General features: G+C 40.6%; 1 protein-coding gene across 1 annotated transcript in view; it reads right to left on the bottom strand.

Annotated features, from left to right (window-relative positions):
• DNAJC24 (DnaJ heat shock protein family (Hsp40) member C24) overlaps positions 1–16,025 on the bottom strand; it is a 35,735-nt gene extending 19,710 nt beyond the window's left edge. The window contains exons 1-2 of the mRNA XM_083885327.1: positions 15,921–16,025; positions 14,496–14,625 (exon numbers count right to left, since the gene is read on the bottom strand). Coding sequence (XP_083741453.1) covers positions 14,496–14,603 — 108 coding nt within the window. The 5' untranslated portion in view covers positions 14,604–14,625; positions 15,921–16,025. The remainder of the gene's footprint in view (positions 1–14,495; positions 14,626–15,920) is intronic.
• Between the last annotated feature and the right edge of the window lie 1,046 nt (positions 16,026–17,071).

The raw sequence follows: 17,071 nt of genomic DNA, 5'->3' as shown, positions 1-17,071 counted from the left end.
GTTCCAGATCAGCTGATAAAGCACCAAAATGTAAAGCTGAGCAGTCTCCCTGCTGGACACAGCACAGGAAAGGAACCACCTAATGGAATTAGGACACTCCAAGAACTCTACAGTTACATTTAAAGTTAAAACTTTGGCTAATTTTACCTCCATCATCACCCTGAACCCTTTCAGCCACAAATCCCCAACAGGCTGTAAGAGAACTAACACCCAGGTCTGGTATTACCTTTGTCAAGGCCTCCAAAAGAGCATTTGCTCTGGCTGTGGGCAGGACACAGAGAGCATAGACTGCCTGCTCTGCTCTAGGCCCTACTGCTTTTCTTACACAATCCATTCTGCAATGGGTTTTAAAATTACAACACAGACCAAATTATCAGTTGGTTTACTAAATTGGAATTTGAACTTTTGGCCAACAAAATTTAAGAAAAGCACATTTTAGCCACCTGTGAAAATCGAGGGGAAAAGTGACAAACATGCACCTGGCCCCCACCCTGTGGCACTCACTGAAAGGTCAAAGAAAGAAGCCATTTTCCAACTTCACCAGCTGAACTTACAAAATTAGGGCAGGGTAAAAAAATACACTATTTTACACACACAAAAAAAGAGGTTATTTACCCAATGAAAGCATTCTGAAACAAGACGTTTATCTCAGTAAAACAAAGAAGTTTAAAATGTAGGAGAAAATGCCTTAGTTTTGAAAAAACCTTGAATTTAACCATGTAAACATTAAACCTCTGTCACTGCAGGAGAACTTCTGAATGAAGAATGTGAATTAATTACCAATGTCTTTATATAAATGAATAGAAAAACCCCACTAATTACCAGTAACTAAATAATTCTGCCATCCTACCTTCCTACACTCAAAGTGCTTTTCAATTCAGGATGCCTTAAGTTTCACCTGAAAAACTCTCCAGCACTGCTGTGTAATCAAAAACCAGTTGAGGTGGAACCCTTGAACCCTGTGGTGCTGACTGCTCCTCACTCAGAATCCTTTTGCTTGCTATTTTATCACAGGAGCCATCAGGAAATCTTACTGCCCTAGTATTTCTCTCCTGCTACACAGTTTTATTAAAAAAAAACAAAACTAAAAACAAAACAAAACAAAACCACAACCTATTTGTAGATCAGCTCTTCCATTAAAAAATATCTGAGCAAAACAAAAGGCTACATTACTTCGGAACAAGATGTGTACAAAACACAGGGTTGATAATTTGATATGTGCTCCTTCTGTGCAGTATGAAGCTTCCCCCGAGGTTGCAGTGGAAATGGAAGTATTTCAGCAATGAAAACTTTCTTCCCTGGCTTTTCCACAGGCCTATTTTGCATATAAAGGTCTTGTATAGTTGCCACTCTGAGGCAACATCACAGTCTGGGCTCTGTGGCCTACATGGTCCATCAGGTACTAATTAGGTAGCATGTTCTGTCAACACTTTCTTGCTCTTCTTCCATTAATTGATCATCCTGCCCAATTAATACAATGCAACACAGTTCTGAAATCCTTGAGCTCCTTTACCTGGGAGAAACAAGGATGAAGAAAAAACACACTCTCCCAAAAGGGTCACAAGGTAACTGCACTTGTCCAAGACCTGGAGTGACAATAACACCACTGTGCTGAAAGGTTAATTATGTTCCTACCAACTTTCTTTTGAACCTAAGATTGCTTTTTATCTAAGGAAAAAAAAAAAAAAAAAAAAAAAAAAAAAAAAAAAAAAAAAAGCCCCAAACCGACTTCATCTAATAGACTATATTATGTTTAGATATGGTAACAGCTTATGAAAAAGTAAGGGCTGCAGAATTAAACTCACCTGGCAATTAACAGTATATTTATCATCAGAATATGTGTGGTTAATGTTATCACTGTTAGATACTACAGACAGAAAATAAGTCACTGACACTGTGCACACACTACAGCAATCCCGCCACTACACACAGGCCTCCAAGCAGCTGCTCTTACAGTCCCCCAACCAAAGCAACCCTAAATCAGCGTTTTATAACAACTGCCAGAAATAAAAGACATGTTTTCTCCCTTTATGAAACTGCACTGAAGAGACCAAAGATAAAAACCCAACGACAAAGCAGCTGCCAAATACAACACGCTACTGCCACCTAATGCTTCCCGGGCTACAGCAAAGCCGGACATTGTTCCTCTGCACCAGCCACGGGGCCATGGCCAGCCACGAAGTTTAGTGCTGCTCTGAAATATTGGCTTCACATCTCCTGCCCTACAGTCTTCCAAACCCGAGCTGCTGGGATGGGATCCTTTCTTGTACACAAAGCCTGGGACGGGCAAGGTGAATGTCTGTGTGCAGGAAAACCAGGGATGTAACATGGGCATTGCAGGAGACTCACAGTGAAAAGTGGGGCCCTCACTAGGTCAGTCAGGCTCCACACTCGTTTGTGTTTCCTTTCTGTGCCCTCTGAAGTCACTGGCACAATTCAGTACTGAAAAGCTGGGTGTGACAAGTGAAAAGGGAAAAAAAGAAAAAAAGAACGAGAAAAAAGAAAAGAAAAAAAAAGGAGTGTTCTTATCTTAAACCAGCACAAAACAACATTACTTTGAAGGTGCTTTTTGTATTTCACTGATGTTGCAAAGCACTCTCTCCAAAACATGAAACTTGCTCACTTCCATGAAAAGGATGATGCCAGGTCTTAAAGGTGCCTTCCTAGTCCACAATCAGTCTCTTCAACACGCTCACTCAATTGGCAGAAGTGAGCAGAGAACATGCAAGGACCCTGCTTCTTCCACTAGCAAAGAGGAGAAACAGTGAGGAGCTCCTTGTGACATTCAGTCTTTTCATACAGAGATTTAAACTTCTCCAAAGGATGTCTGTCCAAAGACAGCTGGACAAAAGAGCAAGGAATTTATCTACTTGATCCATTACTTCAATCCATCTCTTCTTCCTTTCTTTCTCTAAACACAACCAACCTTTAAGCTTTTTAACAACTTTAGCCTTGCCCTACCTGATCATGTTATCAGCCTTGACACTAATTACAGCCTACACTGCCCATCTCCAAGATGTTTTTCTCATGGGAAATGTTCCTCATTTGTGGAAAAATAAAAGATGATCACTTCCCTTTTCCTTCTCATCTCTTAGAACTTATCCATTCTATGACTTCTTTTCTAACACTGCATATTGATCAGTTAGCTGGTGAAAAGTCGGTCCAGTCTTGTCCCTTTTTCCTCCTTTCAATCTGCCATGATCAAAACTATGGTACAAGTATCAATCTTCCCACACAACATTCCACTGCTTGCATGTTTTACATACATTATTTATCTTTTCCATAACCTTCTGGCCACAAATAACCACTATTATACACAACATCCAGCACAACACACCTACACTTTTCCCTGAGACAAAAAAAAAAAAAATCCACCAGAACAGAAATATTTCAAACAACACTATTGTTGCTATAGCTGTAACTATAGGAAGGAAGGAAGTAATTGCTGTGACTCAAATAACTGCAGCAAAATGTCCACAAGACAGCACTCTGGAGGAAAAAGGAATTTTCTCCTAACATTTTGGTTATTCATTACCCAGTGGATAATTCTGAAATAAAACACCCACAGACAACCCAAATTATTTAATTTTAAAACCAGCCAGAATTTAGGGAAAAAAAAAAAAAAAAAAAGAAAAAAAAAAAAAGTTAGGATTACATATACAGAGCAAGGTGCAACAGGTATGTAAAAACACAAGAAGGGACTACAAATCTACAAATCCAGCGCAGCAAATTCTTGAAAATTACTGAAGTCTTCAAAGTGCAATTTAAAAACCCCAGAGACTAAATTACACTGCCATAAACTCATTAATTTCCAAGTTGGGTTTCTTTTTTTAAAAGGTATCTTGCTTCAACATACTACAAATGCAATTGCTTTTATCATGGTACTGCAGCATCACCCTGCTCCTTTGAACTTCCACACTCTGTACTGGTGTTAACTGGTGGCAGTGGCTCTCGTCTCTGTCCAAGGCAACACTCCATCCATCTCCTACTTTAGAGCCCTTCAGCTCACCCTCAAAAATCAACTGTAAAAGTTTCAGTTTCTATTGATGGAAAAGAATATAAACTGTTCTATAAATAGAAGAAAACAATTCTTTAGCTAATGAAGGTATGAAAATGAGGAGACAAACCAGAAGCTATGGTTACCAAAAAGTACTTTTTTAAAAACAGATTCTCTTTTCATTTTCTTCCCTTTCCATGGCTCCTTATTTTCCTAGGAAGAGTGACCCAAGAGCCTCAAGAGGTACTTCAAAAAGCCCTTTGAAAACTACACTATACAGCAGGAGAAGAAAAAACAACAGAAAATCCATAAAAAACTAGCAAAGGAATGAAGGGGGAAAAACACACTTAAATTTACAATAGTATAAAGGTAAAATTAGAAAGGGAATTTGAATTTTTTTCTAAATTTCTGGGTCCTATGCTCACAATTCACACTAATAATGTCACAACAAACAATGTTCTCCTGTTTAGGCATAGATTATTGTGGCCCTAGTCATTTAATAATTCCAGACAAATTGTTAGGAAAACAGTTTAGGCAAATGTGAAAGCAAACTTGCAAATCATCTATTTTATTCTAGAAGAATACCACAAACAAACAAACAAACAAACAAACATAAACACTCCAGAGAATCAAACCAAGCAGGGTTGCTTAAACTACTGAAAAAACAGGGAGGAACCTTTCCAGCTGCCATGGACAATATTACCTGAATGAAAAGCCACAGGCTGGGTAACATCTGACAGGAGGGCAGGGACAGGCAGTTTAGGGCAGGAGCCTTCAGCTGGCACTGGGACTTGCAAGAGGAAAACCCTCCTGCAGGTGAAGCCAAGTACTTTGATCCCCACAACTTCCTAAGAGCTGCTGAGCACAAAGCACCATTTTCTGTGCTGCCCCCCTGCCCCAGCCACAAACAGAATATTCCAAACCAAAGTATAACATTCATTTGGAATACCTGAGAACAGCCTCACAGCTTTAAGAGGTTGGATTGAAGCATAATGCAAAACAATCAAAGTTCCTAAGGCACTCCAGCCGCAGATGGAAAGCAGGCCTTGAAGAATACAGGACTTTTAAAAAACTAGCTATTAGCAATCATAACTCCAACACTTGCATAACAAGTGGTCTTAATCTTTTGTTTTCTTGAAACTATTTCTTTCAGCTCCTCCCACCTCTGAGATCAATATAGAATCACTACAGTGTTTGAAGGCATTTGAGATCTCAAAATAACAGGTTTGGCCCTTGTTGAATTATAACTTTTGAAATTAACATAAAAAGCTACCTATTAATAGAATTTACTCAGTATTAAAAAAAAACCAAACAGGCAAAGCCCCTACAAAAACAACCCAAAACACAAAGGAAAAAAATCCCTAACAACAACAATAAATAAAAGTCAGCATTATTTCAAGAATTCACAGCCACAGCGACAAAACAATACCAAACAATCCATGGAACCGCACACACTTAGAAATTAGTTTGTACTGGATTTATTTATCAGCTTGAAGGATATGTTCCTATCTGGACTGATCACTAGTTTGGTGTTAATTTAACTTCTAATTGGATGTTTGATGTGCTTGGCAAATTTCTCTATTTGCAGCAAGGAAACAACCGTGGCAGCACATCCTCACAATGCTGAAGGGACACGCTCTGAGGGGGACTCTAGGAAATCACATATCCATACAATTCTGCTCACTTACCAGAATTCATTACTGACCCTTGGGACACTGATCTTTAATAACACTCTATATAGCCAGTCTTAGCCTTTACAGAACTGCCCCATTTTAGAAAGGAACAGACAAGAGAAGGAGGTGGAAAGATTAAATCAAAACTTAGCACAGGTCAGCAACTGTAGAGGAGTAATCCAAGGTTTTCATCCCTTGAGTTTCAACAGCAACATTTCCAGGAGGCAGAGTTTCACTGGGAGAATCCTCCCAAGCCTATCCTTGGCACTGCTCTCCTGCAGCAGTCAGAGGCAATCCTGGATTGCTCTGACAGAAGGCAAGTACCTCTTAAAAGAGCAGCTCTTGTTCAGCCTCTCCTCAAACACCTCATTAGTTACAAGCCAATGTTCTGTCAAGGAAAGAAAAATGTTTACCTAAGGTGCTGCTCAGCAAACTCATTCATCTTTACCTTCTTTGACTATGGACATCCTCAAGTCATAAATCCAAGCAAAACAGACTGAATTTTTTCATTATTGATAATTTAGCAGGAATAACAATGAAGGGTCAAGTTTGACAACAGTCAGTCAATAGCTGACTACTGACTTTTCAGCCTTGAAACATCACTTTTAATGAACTGAAAATTAAGTGACAGAGAGTTTATCCAAATGACTGGCAGAGGACAAAAAGTTGAACTTTTTTTCTATAGTAATAAGCTATCTACAATGTATCCTACAGGCCACCTCTTCAGGTACAGGAACTCATTTTTGCATTAAATCAGCTCAAATAAGCTCATGTCTGCTGAGCATTTGAGCTCAATAGGAGATGAGGAAGCATTTCTGATGCAGTGAGGCAAGGGAAAGATAGAGGGTGGGACAGTTATGTCATTCAGATGGGGATTTTCTGACTCTAGTGTAAAAAGATGAAGAAAAGAAGGAACATGAGAATATGTTGCTTTAAGAGCTTTCTGTAATAATTATATTATGTATTTCAAACAGAAGACAAAATAAGACACAGACTACTTATTTAAATAAGAAAAAAACCAACAAGTCCCCAGAAGACTGAATTTTAGAGATCAGTACATCACATGAAAATATTTGAAAAATGTAATAATTATTTCAGATTCAACACAAACATACTCAATTTCATTTAAGAGCAATTAGAGATCCTTACATGAACACAGCCAATGCAAGATGATTGATTTTACCCGAAACTTATCTTACCCTTCAGACCATTGCATTAAATAACTGACCTAGTGCTTAAAATTCCTAAAGTAGACACCTGAATGCATAGTCTGATTTGAGCATGTTGAACACCTCACAGTACTTTTGACTGTGGCTCTTCAAACATCAGAACAACCAGAATATTTATGATGTGAAAGCATTTATGCTGGTCTTTGTAGCTTCCTTCTTTGTGTTTTAATACGTATCTTCTGCTCCATGATTTTTATTTCAAATCTCTCATGTCAGAAATGAGATAAAAAGCACACTGTGCAATATGAAACTACTTAAATATGTCTTCAAAATGCTGAAAGAACAGTTGCAAATATTACAGAAATGTCTTTATGGCATTTAGTAAGCTACTAAAGATTTTATTTTTAATCATAATTTCAATTTTATACTGACTCAGGACACAGGAAATATTTGTAAATACTGAACACCTTTCACAAAAAGCCAACTGAACAACATATAGATCCTTTTAAAATACATTGTTACAATGGATACCTGACATAACCAGGGCACAAAGTGTTCAAGAAGAGGCATCAGATTCCTCTGCAGAGCACAAATGACATCAAAGGCTGAGCACAATTTCGCCAAATCTCCCATTTCAATTGCCTGCTGCCCACTCTGTTTTGTATGAATCATAAATCTACAGAGGATGAGGTACCAGAAGCTGCTCGTTGTAACAAATGAACTGTGGACAATAACCCTGTAAGTAAACAGATTAAATTTAGAAATTTAGAAACTAACACTACTTTCACAACTGGCTGAACTACCTGGATAAGCAATGCACTGCTTACTTGCTGACTTATTTTGTGATGCTATTGGTTCTCATATTCTATGTAAATTAAAGATAAAATTTCTTTTGTAGTGATATTCACACCCCATCCACTCATTAAAATTCACTTACATCTTTGAAAAAGCATTACACATGACAAAGTAAACCAAACAAAAGCCAACACCAAAGTCAGGTTAATAAATCACACAACTCATAATTCAAACAGCAGCAGCACGACCATGATCTGGCTAATGAAGCTGTTTGAATTAGTGACTTCTCTAACACCGAGCTTCACTTGGTACTACCCAGGCCAGTAATCAATTTCTCAAGTCACAACTTGAAAATGTGCCCCTTTCTTTGTATCAAAGTGATAACTGCTAAATCAGATGTAAAGAACAGCTCCAAGTTAATCTACCCTGAGCATTGAAACAAGTCCTCTGTATTAAACTTGATGGTTAATCTTTCTGCAGCTCTGAGATTAACTCCAGTCGAGCTCCAGGCTCCACTGAACTTGTTCTGTTTATATTGTCAAATTACAAACCCATTCTCTACCAGTTAGGGCAAGTTAGTATTAGCTAAGCATCTGTTAAACACCTCTAATTTGTGCTGCCATTCAAATAAAAAAACCCCAAACCTGGCCAAGGTTATTGAAAAAGGAATACATACATTCTCATGAAAAGCATTATTATGAAACTCCCAATACAGAACTGCAAATGTTCTCATTTTTAGTTTCAAATTCTCAAATTTAGCATGAGTTCCTCAGCAATCAGGTCCTTTCAGGACTAATACTGAGTTTACCTTGCAACAAACTTTAAAACAACAACCACTAAAAAAGAACAAGCGGCTCTTTAACTTTACATATATGACACGCACTGCATTTCTTGTGATTGCAGAATTTAGATGTGTACATAAATCTGGTAACAGATTCTCTGCTCTCCAGAAAATCCTAACCTTCCTTTAAACATGTTCCATGGAATAATTTCTTCTTGAAGTAATTTTGTCTCATTAAATTTCTATTAATTTCCTTATTTATTGTTGCTGAGATTCATTCTCACCTATGCCCGATGCTCTGTTTGCAAATCTACTCCTTCAAATGGATCAAGTGAGCACCTCAACACTTTGTATTTATATAGACAAACACCACCCCTTTTGATAAAAAAAGATAATCTTTGTAGCACTCTGTGTTAAGTGGCACATTTTATTTCCTTACCATATTAAAAATAAGAGCTTCTTGCATACTGCCTGCTCAAATTACATGGATTTTCTTTAAAATTAGGGCATACATTGTAACAGCAGCATATAATTTTCCTGCACAATAATTTTTTTCCAGTTGAAAGGTATCCTATAATATCATCAGCATCAACAGGAACAGACACCTGATTTTCAGCTAGACAAAGCTTGTGTTTGGTGACTTTATTCCTGGTAAAAAGCATTTTTCAGATATTAAGCAGCTGCATAAAAATTCAAAAGTGATCTGACAACTTATTCTTTGACTGCAAAGTGCTGGACCAAAAGCAAATGCTAAAATTGTGCCAAAAATAAGATGGGAGGGGGTGGGGTGTCCCCTAAATGTCCCATTTCTGCTGCTCTAATTTCATCTTCTGTTGATTTTATACACATTTAGAAATGGAACATAAGCACTGTCCTTCCTAAAAGCTGAATGGATTCCTTAAAAAAAGACCAAGCACAGAGCACAAAACCCACGTAAGCATTTAAGCAATCACCTTGTTGAAACCACCATGTATGTAACTGGGTAAAAGGCTCTGTGTATCCCAAAGATCTCAAACCCACCAGCACATTACAAAGTTCCACAAGATTAAAGACCTACTCCCATCACTTCAACAAGTTATTAATTCGCAGAATTTGCTGGATTCCTTTCAGGTACAGCAACTACAAGTCTTCTGTGCTTCAGAAAGCAATTTAACCTGAGTCTGTAAGAGACAGCCAAGGAATCTTTGCATTGAGCTGTGCTGGTTTCAAAGCACTCACAGATTTTTTCTGCTTTCAGAATTACTGGCTGGAGCTTTGTGCCAGAGTATGAGCCTGCATACACAGAAGTTTTACTTTCTTTTAAAAATAAGCTTTTTATAGAATTGACAATGGCACACGCATTTTGTGCCCCAAAGTCATCTTCAGCTGCTACTGATTCTTAGTTATAGAGTATCAAGATGACCCAGGTATCAGTCACCTAAGTACACAAGAATTACTAAAAAAAAAAAAAAAAAAATTAAGTCTCAAGGAAGTTTTATAAGATGCTTAAATAATTAGAAGATGTCGCAGGGAAAAAAAAATCCCTAGTTTTAGCCCAAACTCGTTTTCTGCATCAAAATAATACTATTATTAAGGACTGAACTCATATTATCTATAGTAAAATAATTCACTTGCATACATGTTGTGACCTGATTGAATGAAAAAATTAAGTGCAGTAAAGAAAAATATATTCATTGTAGTAGGGTGTCTAGGTACAATTTTGTTCTGGGTTATTAACTTTTTCCATCCTCAAATTGTTAGAATTAATAAAAAGAAGTTTGGTTTTAAAAATTCATTAGTTTTAAGCGAATTTGCCCTGATGAAGTTGTTCTTACAAAGCCACAATTCAATCACTTTTAATTGTGTACTACTTTGTATTATTAAGGTAAAACCTGAGATTTAACTGCAAATATAGTTATCTTTTGGATGACATATGGCAAGATCTCCAACTCTTTTTCGCTTTGGAAATTTTACATCTGACTATTTCTTCAAGATGCTAACCATGCATGTGTTGACAAATACAGAAAATAGCAGACGGCAAAAAGCAAATGCTCAACATGAAGCATTGGGGATCACTCAAAGAAGGCCTGGACTCAGAGCTTTGCCATTTTTATTTTAACAGCAAAATTATGTTTAAAAATAAATCTCACAATCTATTCCGCTTGATGCTAAGGAACACGTGTGATCAGAATATTCATCATTACAGAATCAATGTCATGTTAACTGCAGTTGGTATCCAACATGCAAGTTCCTTTGCAAACCTTTGGACCTTAAGGCTATTAGCACAGCATAATTCTTCAGGAGATTAACTCCTGCACCTACATAAAAACCAGAAAACATTCTGCACTGGCCATGAAATGTGACATGCAAGAAGCAATACAAGGCTGTGTTAATCAGCTATTCCAGCTCCTCATGATTTATTAAAAAAACTATGGACATTGATCTAATACCAATATCCAACTATGACGGACAAAGACTCTCTAACAGTTTAAAGTTAGAAAGTGTATGTTTATTACGACGCCGGGCAGCGTGCGGGATAGCTCCCAGAAACACACGCGCAATTTACAGATCATCACAGGGCCTTTTATCTTCAGGAGTATTGAATACACAAACTACAAATGCATATTCATAGCTCTGACACCTCCCATTCCCCGCTTCGTATGGTAATTAACCCAAAAAGCCATTCTTTGAAATGGGTCGGTGGTCTTTTTAATGGGGTGGGGTCCCAAAATGATGAAGTAAGATTGTCTTCCTCAGCTCTGACTTTTTAACCTTTAGTGTTTGTGACAGCTAAATCCTGTTTTTCCCAGGACTGTTTGATTTATGATTGTATTGTATTCATGGGGTCTATTGATTATTCAGGATGCAGAAGCCCTAGTTTGACAGCTCCTCTGATTGATCGGTTCCTTCCAAGGATTATCAGTTCTTTCAGTCTGGCTTCTGTTAGCAAAAGGGAAGTCCTAGCTACATTATCTCAGCACTATCTATTTTGACTACAGTCTTTAATTCTTCTAAATCTATGCCTCACTCAAAGCCTGCAAGGAGCCCTGTGCCCTGCCCCTGGCTGTTGGGAAAGATGGGACAGGAAGGACTTATGAATATGACTGCATGATAAAAAATACTGCAGATACAAAACCTGTAAGTGAAATAGAAATGGAAGCCAGTTTCGAGATGTAAGCCTGGCAGGCAGGAAGACGGTGCTTAAGCTGACAAAAGGACAAGAATGTTGCCTTTCCACCTTGGCAAAGACATCCAGGAACAAATGCATAAGAAAGAAGTCTATAGAGAGTAAAATGACATGGTAATGCAGTCGTTCTTATAGGCCGCATGCAAAGTTTGTACGTTTTGTATCTCACGCCGGTTGGTCAATGTGAATTAGAATATTCAACAGAAAAAAGGATATATTGTATTGTAACAAGAGGATCGCTCTCTTGTCCTCTCCTCCCCGCTCTCGTCCTCCCCTCCCCGCTCTCGTCCTCCCCTCCCCGCTCTCTCACCTCCCTTGCTCCTGCTTTCTCCCCACGCTTTTCCCCTGCTCCTACCCCGTTTTTACCCCTTAGCTCTCTTCTATCTCTCTCTCTCCCCATTCTCTCTTTAGGGCTTTGCTCCAGCCGAGGCTGGTGGCTGGAAGCAGGCCCTCTTTACCCACGACCCTTGTAACAATAAAGCCACGTGTTTCTAGAACACCTCAGGTGTGCAGAGTTCCTTGTCCCTGCCATCCACGGAAAAAATTCCTACACCTGGCAATGGCAGTGTCACCTGTACCACTCCCATCCCCAGTAACAGCATCAGAGAACTCGAGGAGCACTTGGGCACCTAGGGCTGAGAAATCACCACAGGCTGTAAGAAGCAGCCTGGAGAGCAGGAGAGTGACTCCATCTGAAAGGACACAAAAGGTCCACCCATGGCTGGATTTCTTACTAACAACGGACAGTGGATGACCAGGGAACAGCATCAGGACAAATATTCCCCTAATACAGCCAATCTTCACAAGTCCACAGCTCAGGAGTCCCTGAACCAGAGAGAACACTTCTGTGTTAACATGCCATGGGCAGACTATTCTTTCAGGAAACCCCTACAGTTTTTCCAAACATGGAACCTCTCAACTCAACAACTGCAGCACTGTAACGAAGGGAAGATTGGTGCTGTGCCCTCCAGTCTCTCCTACAGCCAGTGGGGTGCAAGGCCCATAAAAACCATGGTGGTCTCATTAGCACCATGCTTTGGGGACCCCAGAGTGACTGTGCTGGATGCTGCATCAGGAAGGAGAGCACCCAGCAGAGTCTATAACAGTTCAGCTAAAAGAAAAAGATGAGCAGAGACAGGACATATGACAACAACAGACAAGCAGCAGATCTGCCTTGGGAAAACACCTACAAGTAAACATCAGTAAACATCTCTTTATAGTCAGAAGGATCCATCACAGACACTAAAAGAAAAACACCATAAAAAAGTATCTTCATTTTCTCTAACATTTCTCACTGACTTTTCAAATAAAGAGCACTAACCAGCCAGGTTGGAAATATACTGGTGCTAAAGAAATGCTGGTATACAAACAATATTTAAACAATACTTTAATCTTCTGAAACTACAGTTGGAGGTGTAGACACACAGTTGTAAACTTTGATAATTCTCGCTTCATACACCCCAAAATAATGACATGAAATGACACTGAAGTACAGCACTATAACTTCATAAAAGAAAGGGACTATTGTAAGCTTTACTTCTGTAACAGCTCTGAACAACACCTATAATTCTAATTCCATTATTATGCATCAATTCATAGGAAAATAAACATATTAATTCCACTACAGTATTCAGTTTAAATTAGCCCCCTGTCTGGACAGAAGTATTTTACAACATGGTCCCCTGACCACCTTCATTAAAAACAATCATTCTTTTACTAATCTTTCACTCACATTTTACCAGCAATTCAATAGAACAAAACCATTAGGAGGTCTAAGAAAACAACAATTTCTGTTCAAAATGGATTAAGAAACTTGGGTTCCAAAGCCCTCTCCTACATTAGAATAATCAAAGTTTAATAGTGAGAACCAAAGGATTTACATCCAGAATCTGCACACAAACATCTTGCCAGGTGTAGAACTTAAGACTGAGAACACCAATCAGCTTCAGGCAAAGGAATAAGTTCACAGGAGGTGCTGAGACAGAGCAGATGTAGAGCAGGAGGTGCCTAGCAAATTCAGCCAAAGAATACCAAGATGTGTAAAACTGGAACGCACTGGTGAAATGACCAAACCTCAAAACTGTTTCTGTGGTAGCCAGAAATAAAATTTAACAACCTCCCCCCACAACACCATGAATTTACTTCAACTCTAACAAAACTCAGTCTCTTGCTCACTGGCATTCTCTCTACCTCACTTAAAAATCCCAGCTTCTTATCACATTCATTTTGACACCTCAAACCACTTCAGATCTGCCATGCACAAGCTCCAACACCCTGCCAATACTGACAGCCTAGCTAGGAGCTTCCTACAGAAAAGGGAGTTTTTCCTACTAAAACTAAGTTCTGCCTTACCTTTCTTCTTCTCTACCAAGTCCCCAGCTTTCAAGAAACAGCAATTCAGCTACCTTGGGAATTCTATCTGTCTATCACCTTCAGCTGAAAAGAGTTAACAGTATCAAAAAAGACACTCCATGTTCCTCAGACCCCCAGGCCAAAGCACTTTCTCAGGAAAATGCCTGAATTCAAGGGAGGGGGGTAAAACACAATAACCAAGAATCACACAGAATAATCTGCTAAAGCTCTGAGATTCTTACGCACAGCAGCAGTACAGAAAAAAATAGGGGAATTCACAGAACATGAAGTCTTGATGCATGGCCAAGAATACAACTCCACAAAAACTCACCAGAAACCTTCCAACAAAATTAACATATTTTCCTCCTATTCATTTTTTATTTCAATACTACTGACTATTAGGGAAAAAAACCCCTTGTTTTTGTTCTTTGCATCTGCTTTTTGTGTACTCGAGGGTTGCATCTGATCAATGACATGGATGCAAAAACAAACCTTGCAACTATTACCTTATTAGTTTACAAAAATGACTTTGGTGTGTCTTAAATATCAGAGCCAGCCTTACCAGCAAAGCAAGTTTTTGGTATTTTCTTTTCAGTTCTGCTGGGCTGTCTGAAGGTTTGGCCCCCAGGACCTGGTACCAGTCCTTCTGCTTTGTCCTCTCAAAGGCCATGGCCTGAGTGCCCTTGGAATCACTGTGTGAGAAAAACAAATAAATGAAATCACAACTTGAAAGAGAAACAGAAAAAGCCAAAACGAGGATGTGGCCAACTACAGGATCACAGAACTGACTGTTGCCCTCAGGCACCTCCACGCTGTTACACGAGAACTGTTGTGCAGAAAAAGTTATATTCGCGTGGCCATTCGATCCCACAGACTGCCAAATGTGAAGTCTTGTGCTTCCTGTCCAAGTGCCTCAGCATACCCTGTTCAGAAGCCACCCACACTTCTTTAAAAATCATTTTGTATGTAAAACGAAGTGTTTAGAAATGCCCCAGATTACAGACACAGTTTTTATAAAGGCACTTCATAAAACAAACTTTTGGCTTTGAAGCAATACCACACTTAATGCATGAAAACGTTTAGTACATAAAAGTGTGACATATCTCAAATTGGGAATAAGATCCGTGCAAGAAGACACAAGAAAAGGTATGTGTTGGTTTTTACAAAATGACATTTTCAGAGCATGGGAACTCCTTCATCACGCTGAGTAAGAAGTCAACTTTTTTAAACTAGGAGAGCATGTAAAAAAAATAAACAAAAATGAACCAAAACATACAAGGTTAGCACGGATCAGTAAGCAAAACATAACTAGTAGCATAGGTTTCAATTTTGGCCATCTTTCGTCAAGTTAATGACCCAGACAGAAAAAAAAAATAAATAAACAAGAAAATTTAATGCCAGTAATAAAATGGCAATGCTGGAGCTTCAGCAGATTCTTCGGCGTGCTCAAATCCCAAGCCGGCAGTAGAGGACTTACTATGAACTTCCAGAGAAGAAATAACACTGTCCGTAGGCAAGAGCTTTGTAAATATACGAGCTGTACAACTGTAAATTAACGGTGAAACAAACAAAGGTTTAGGGGTTTTTTGGGTTTTGTTTGTTTGTTTGTTTGTTTTTTCCTATTTCAAAACTGCTTCTTGGTGACTGCCGTACTTCAGAACCAACCTCTCTTTCACGGGGGAAGGAAAGTACATGTTCCAAACCCCGCAGAGCCACGAGGGGACCGCGGGACACTGCGGGGGAAGCACCACGCACCCATTCCGCCCGCCCTGGGGCGCACACACACCCCCCGGGCCCGCTCCCGCTGCGGAGCCCCAGCACACCCAGGCGGGCGGCACCCCGGGCCTCCTGCAGCCCGGCACCGCGCCAGACCCTGCCGGAGGCCCCCCGCCGCCCTTCCCCGCGGCCTCCGAATCCCCTCGAATTCCCCCCCGGTCCTTCACGGTCTCCCCGGACCGGCCGCCCCGCGCACGCACCGGCCCCGCACCGGTCCCGCACCGTCCATGCCGGTGCCGCGCCTAACTCGTCCGGTAGGAAACACCCTCCTCCCCCCCGCGGCGCTCTACGCCTTTGGGCCCTTTAGCTCGGCCGGGACCGCGCCGACAAGGCTGTTTCCAGCCGGGCAGTGGCGGCGCCGCACCGACAGGAAGCGCGGCCCGGCCGGGCCCGACGCGTCCCCATGGCGACCGCGGCTCCCCCCGCCCCCCCCCTCCCGGCCCGGCCCGGCCCGGCCCGGTGTCCCTGCTCCACGGCCCGCCCAGCCCTGCGCTCCGCCTGCCGGGGCCGCTGCGGGAAGGAAGGCACCGCTGCCCAGGAGCTCGGGCCGCCCCACAGCCGCTCTCCTGCAGGGACTCCGCCTCCCGCGGCGCTGCCGCCCCCGTTGCCCGCCCCGGCCCCGCAGGCGGAGCTCGGCACCGGAGTAATACCGTGTGGTTTTTTGTTGTTTTTTTGGTTGGTTGGTTTTTTTTTTTTCTAGGGAATGCTTGTGCTGAAGGGGAGGGAAGAACATCCTCTCGATGAAAAAAGATTAAGCTCTGGAAGCAGGTTTTTAATGATGGAAAGACGTTTCCCTCTTTAGAAACGAACAAGAAACCACAAAACGCCTTTGCGCCCCCACCCCGCCCCCCCCCTCCAAAAGTACAAAAAGAACAAACAAAACTCCACAACCATCGCCAAAAAAGGAAAAAAAAAAACCTACCCAAAAACCTAAAACCACCAAAACCACCAAAAACAACCAAACGAAAACGCCAAAAAACCACCAATACCCTCCACAAAAACAAACAAAAAACAAAAAAACCAACCCCCCAAAAATCCCAACCAACCAAACAAAACCCCACCAAACACCTTAGGTGGATGCTGTAGCCTTTATCTATTGGACTCTTACGTAAACCTCCTTAGCAAAATCCCTAAATATTGCTCCAGGCAAACTCAGCTCACGCTGCACTTTTAAATGCATAGCATACATCCTGTGACAATATTTTTCTGGGATAAGTTACAATTAAAGCAACTTCTTGTCACTTTTCTTACCCTTTGAATTGTTTGGAGGAGCAGCCGGGCTGCACAGACACTGTCAGGAAGAGCTGGGAGTGTTCCTGGCCTATTATTCCCATTAAACGCCACTGGGGGAAAAGAGTGGGT

Source organism: Zosterops lateralis (genome assembly GCF_965231275.1).
Source record: "Zosterops lateralis genome assembly, contig: SUPER_6_unloc_1, whole genome shotgun sequence".
NCBI classification, from domain to species: domain Eukaryota; kingdom Metazoa; phylum Chordata; class Aves; order Passeriformes; family Zosteropidae; genus Zosterops; species Zosterops lateralis.
The sequence above is the reverse complement of the archived record's forward strand: the minus strand, read 5'-3'. Positions and strand labels throughout refer to the sequence as shown.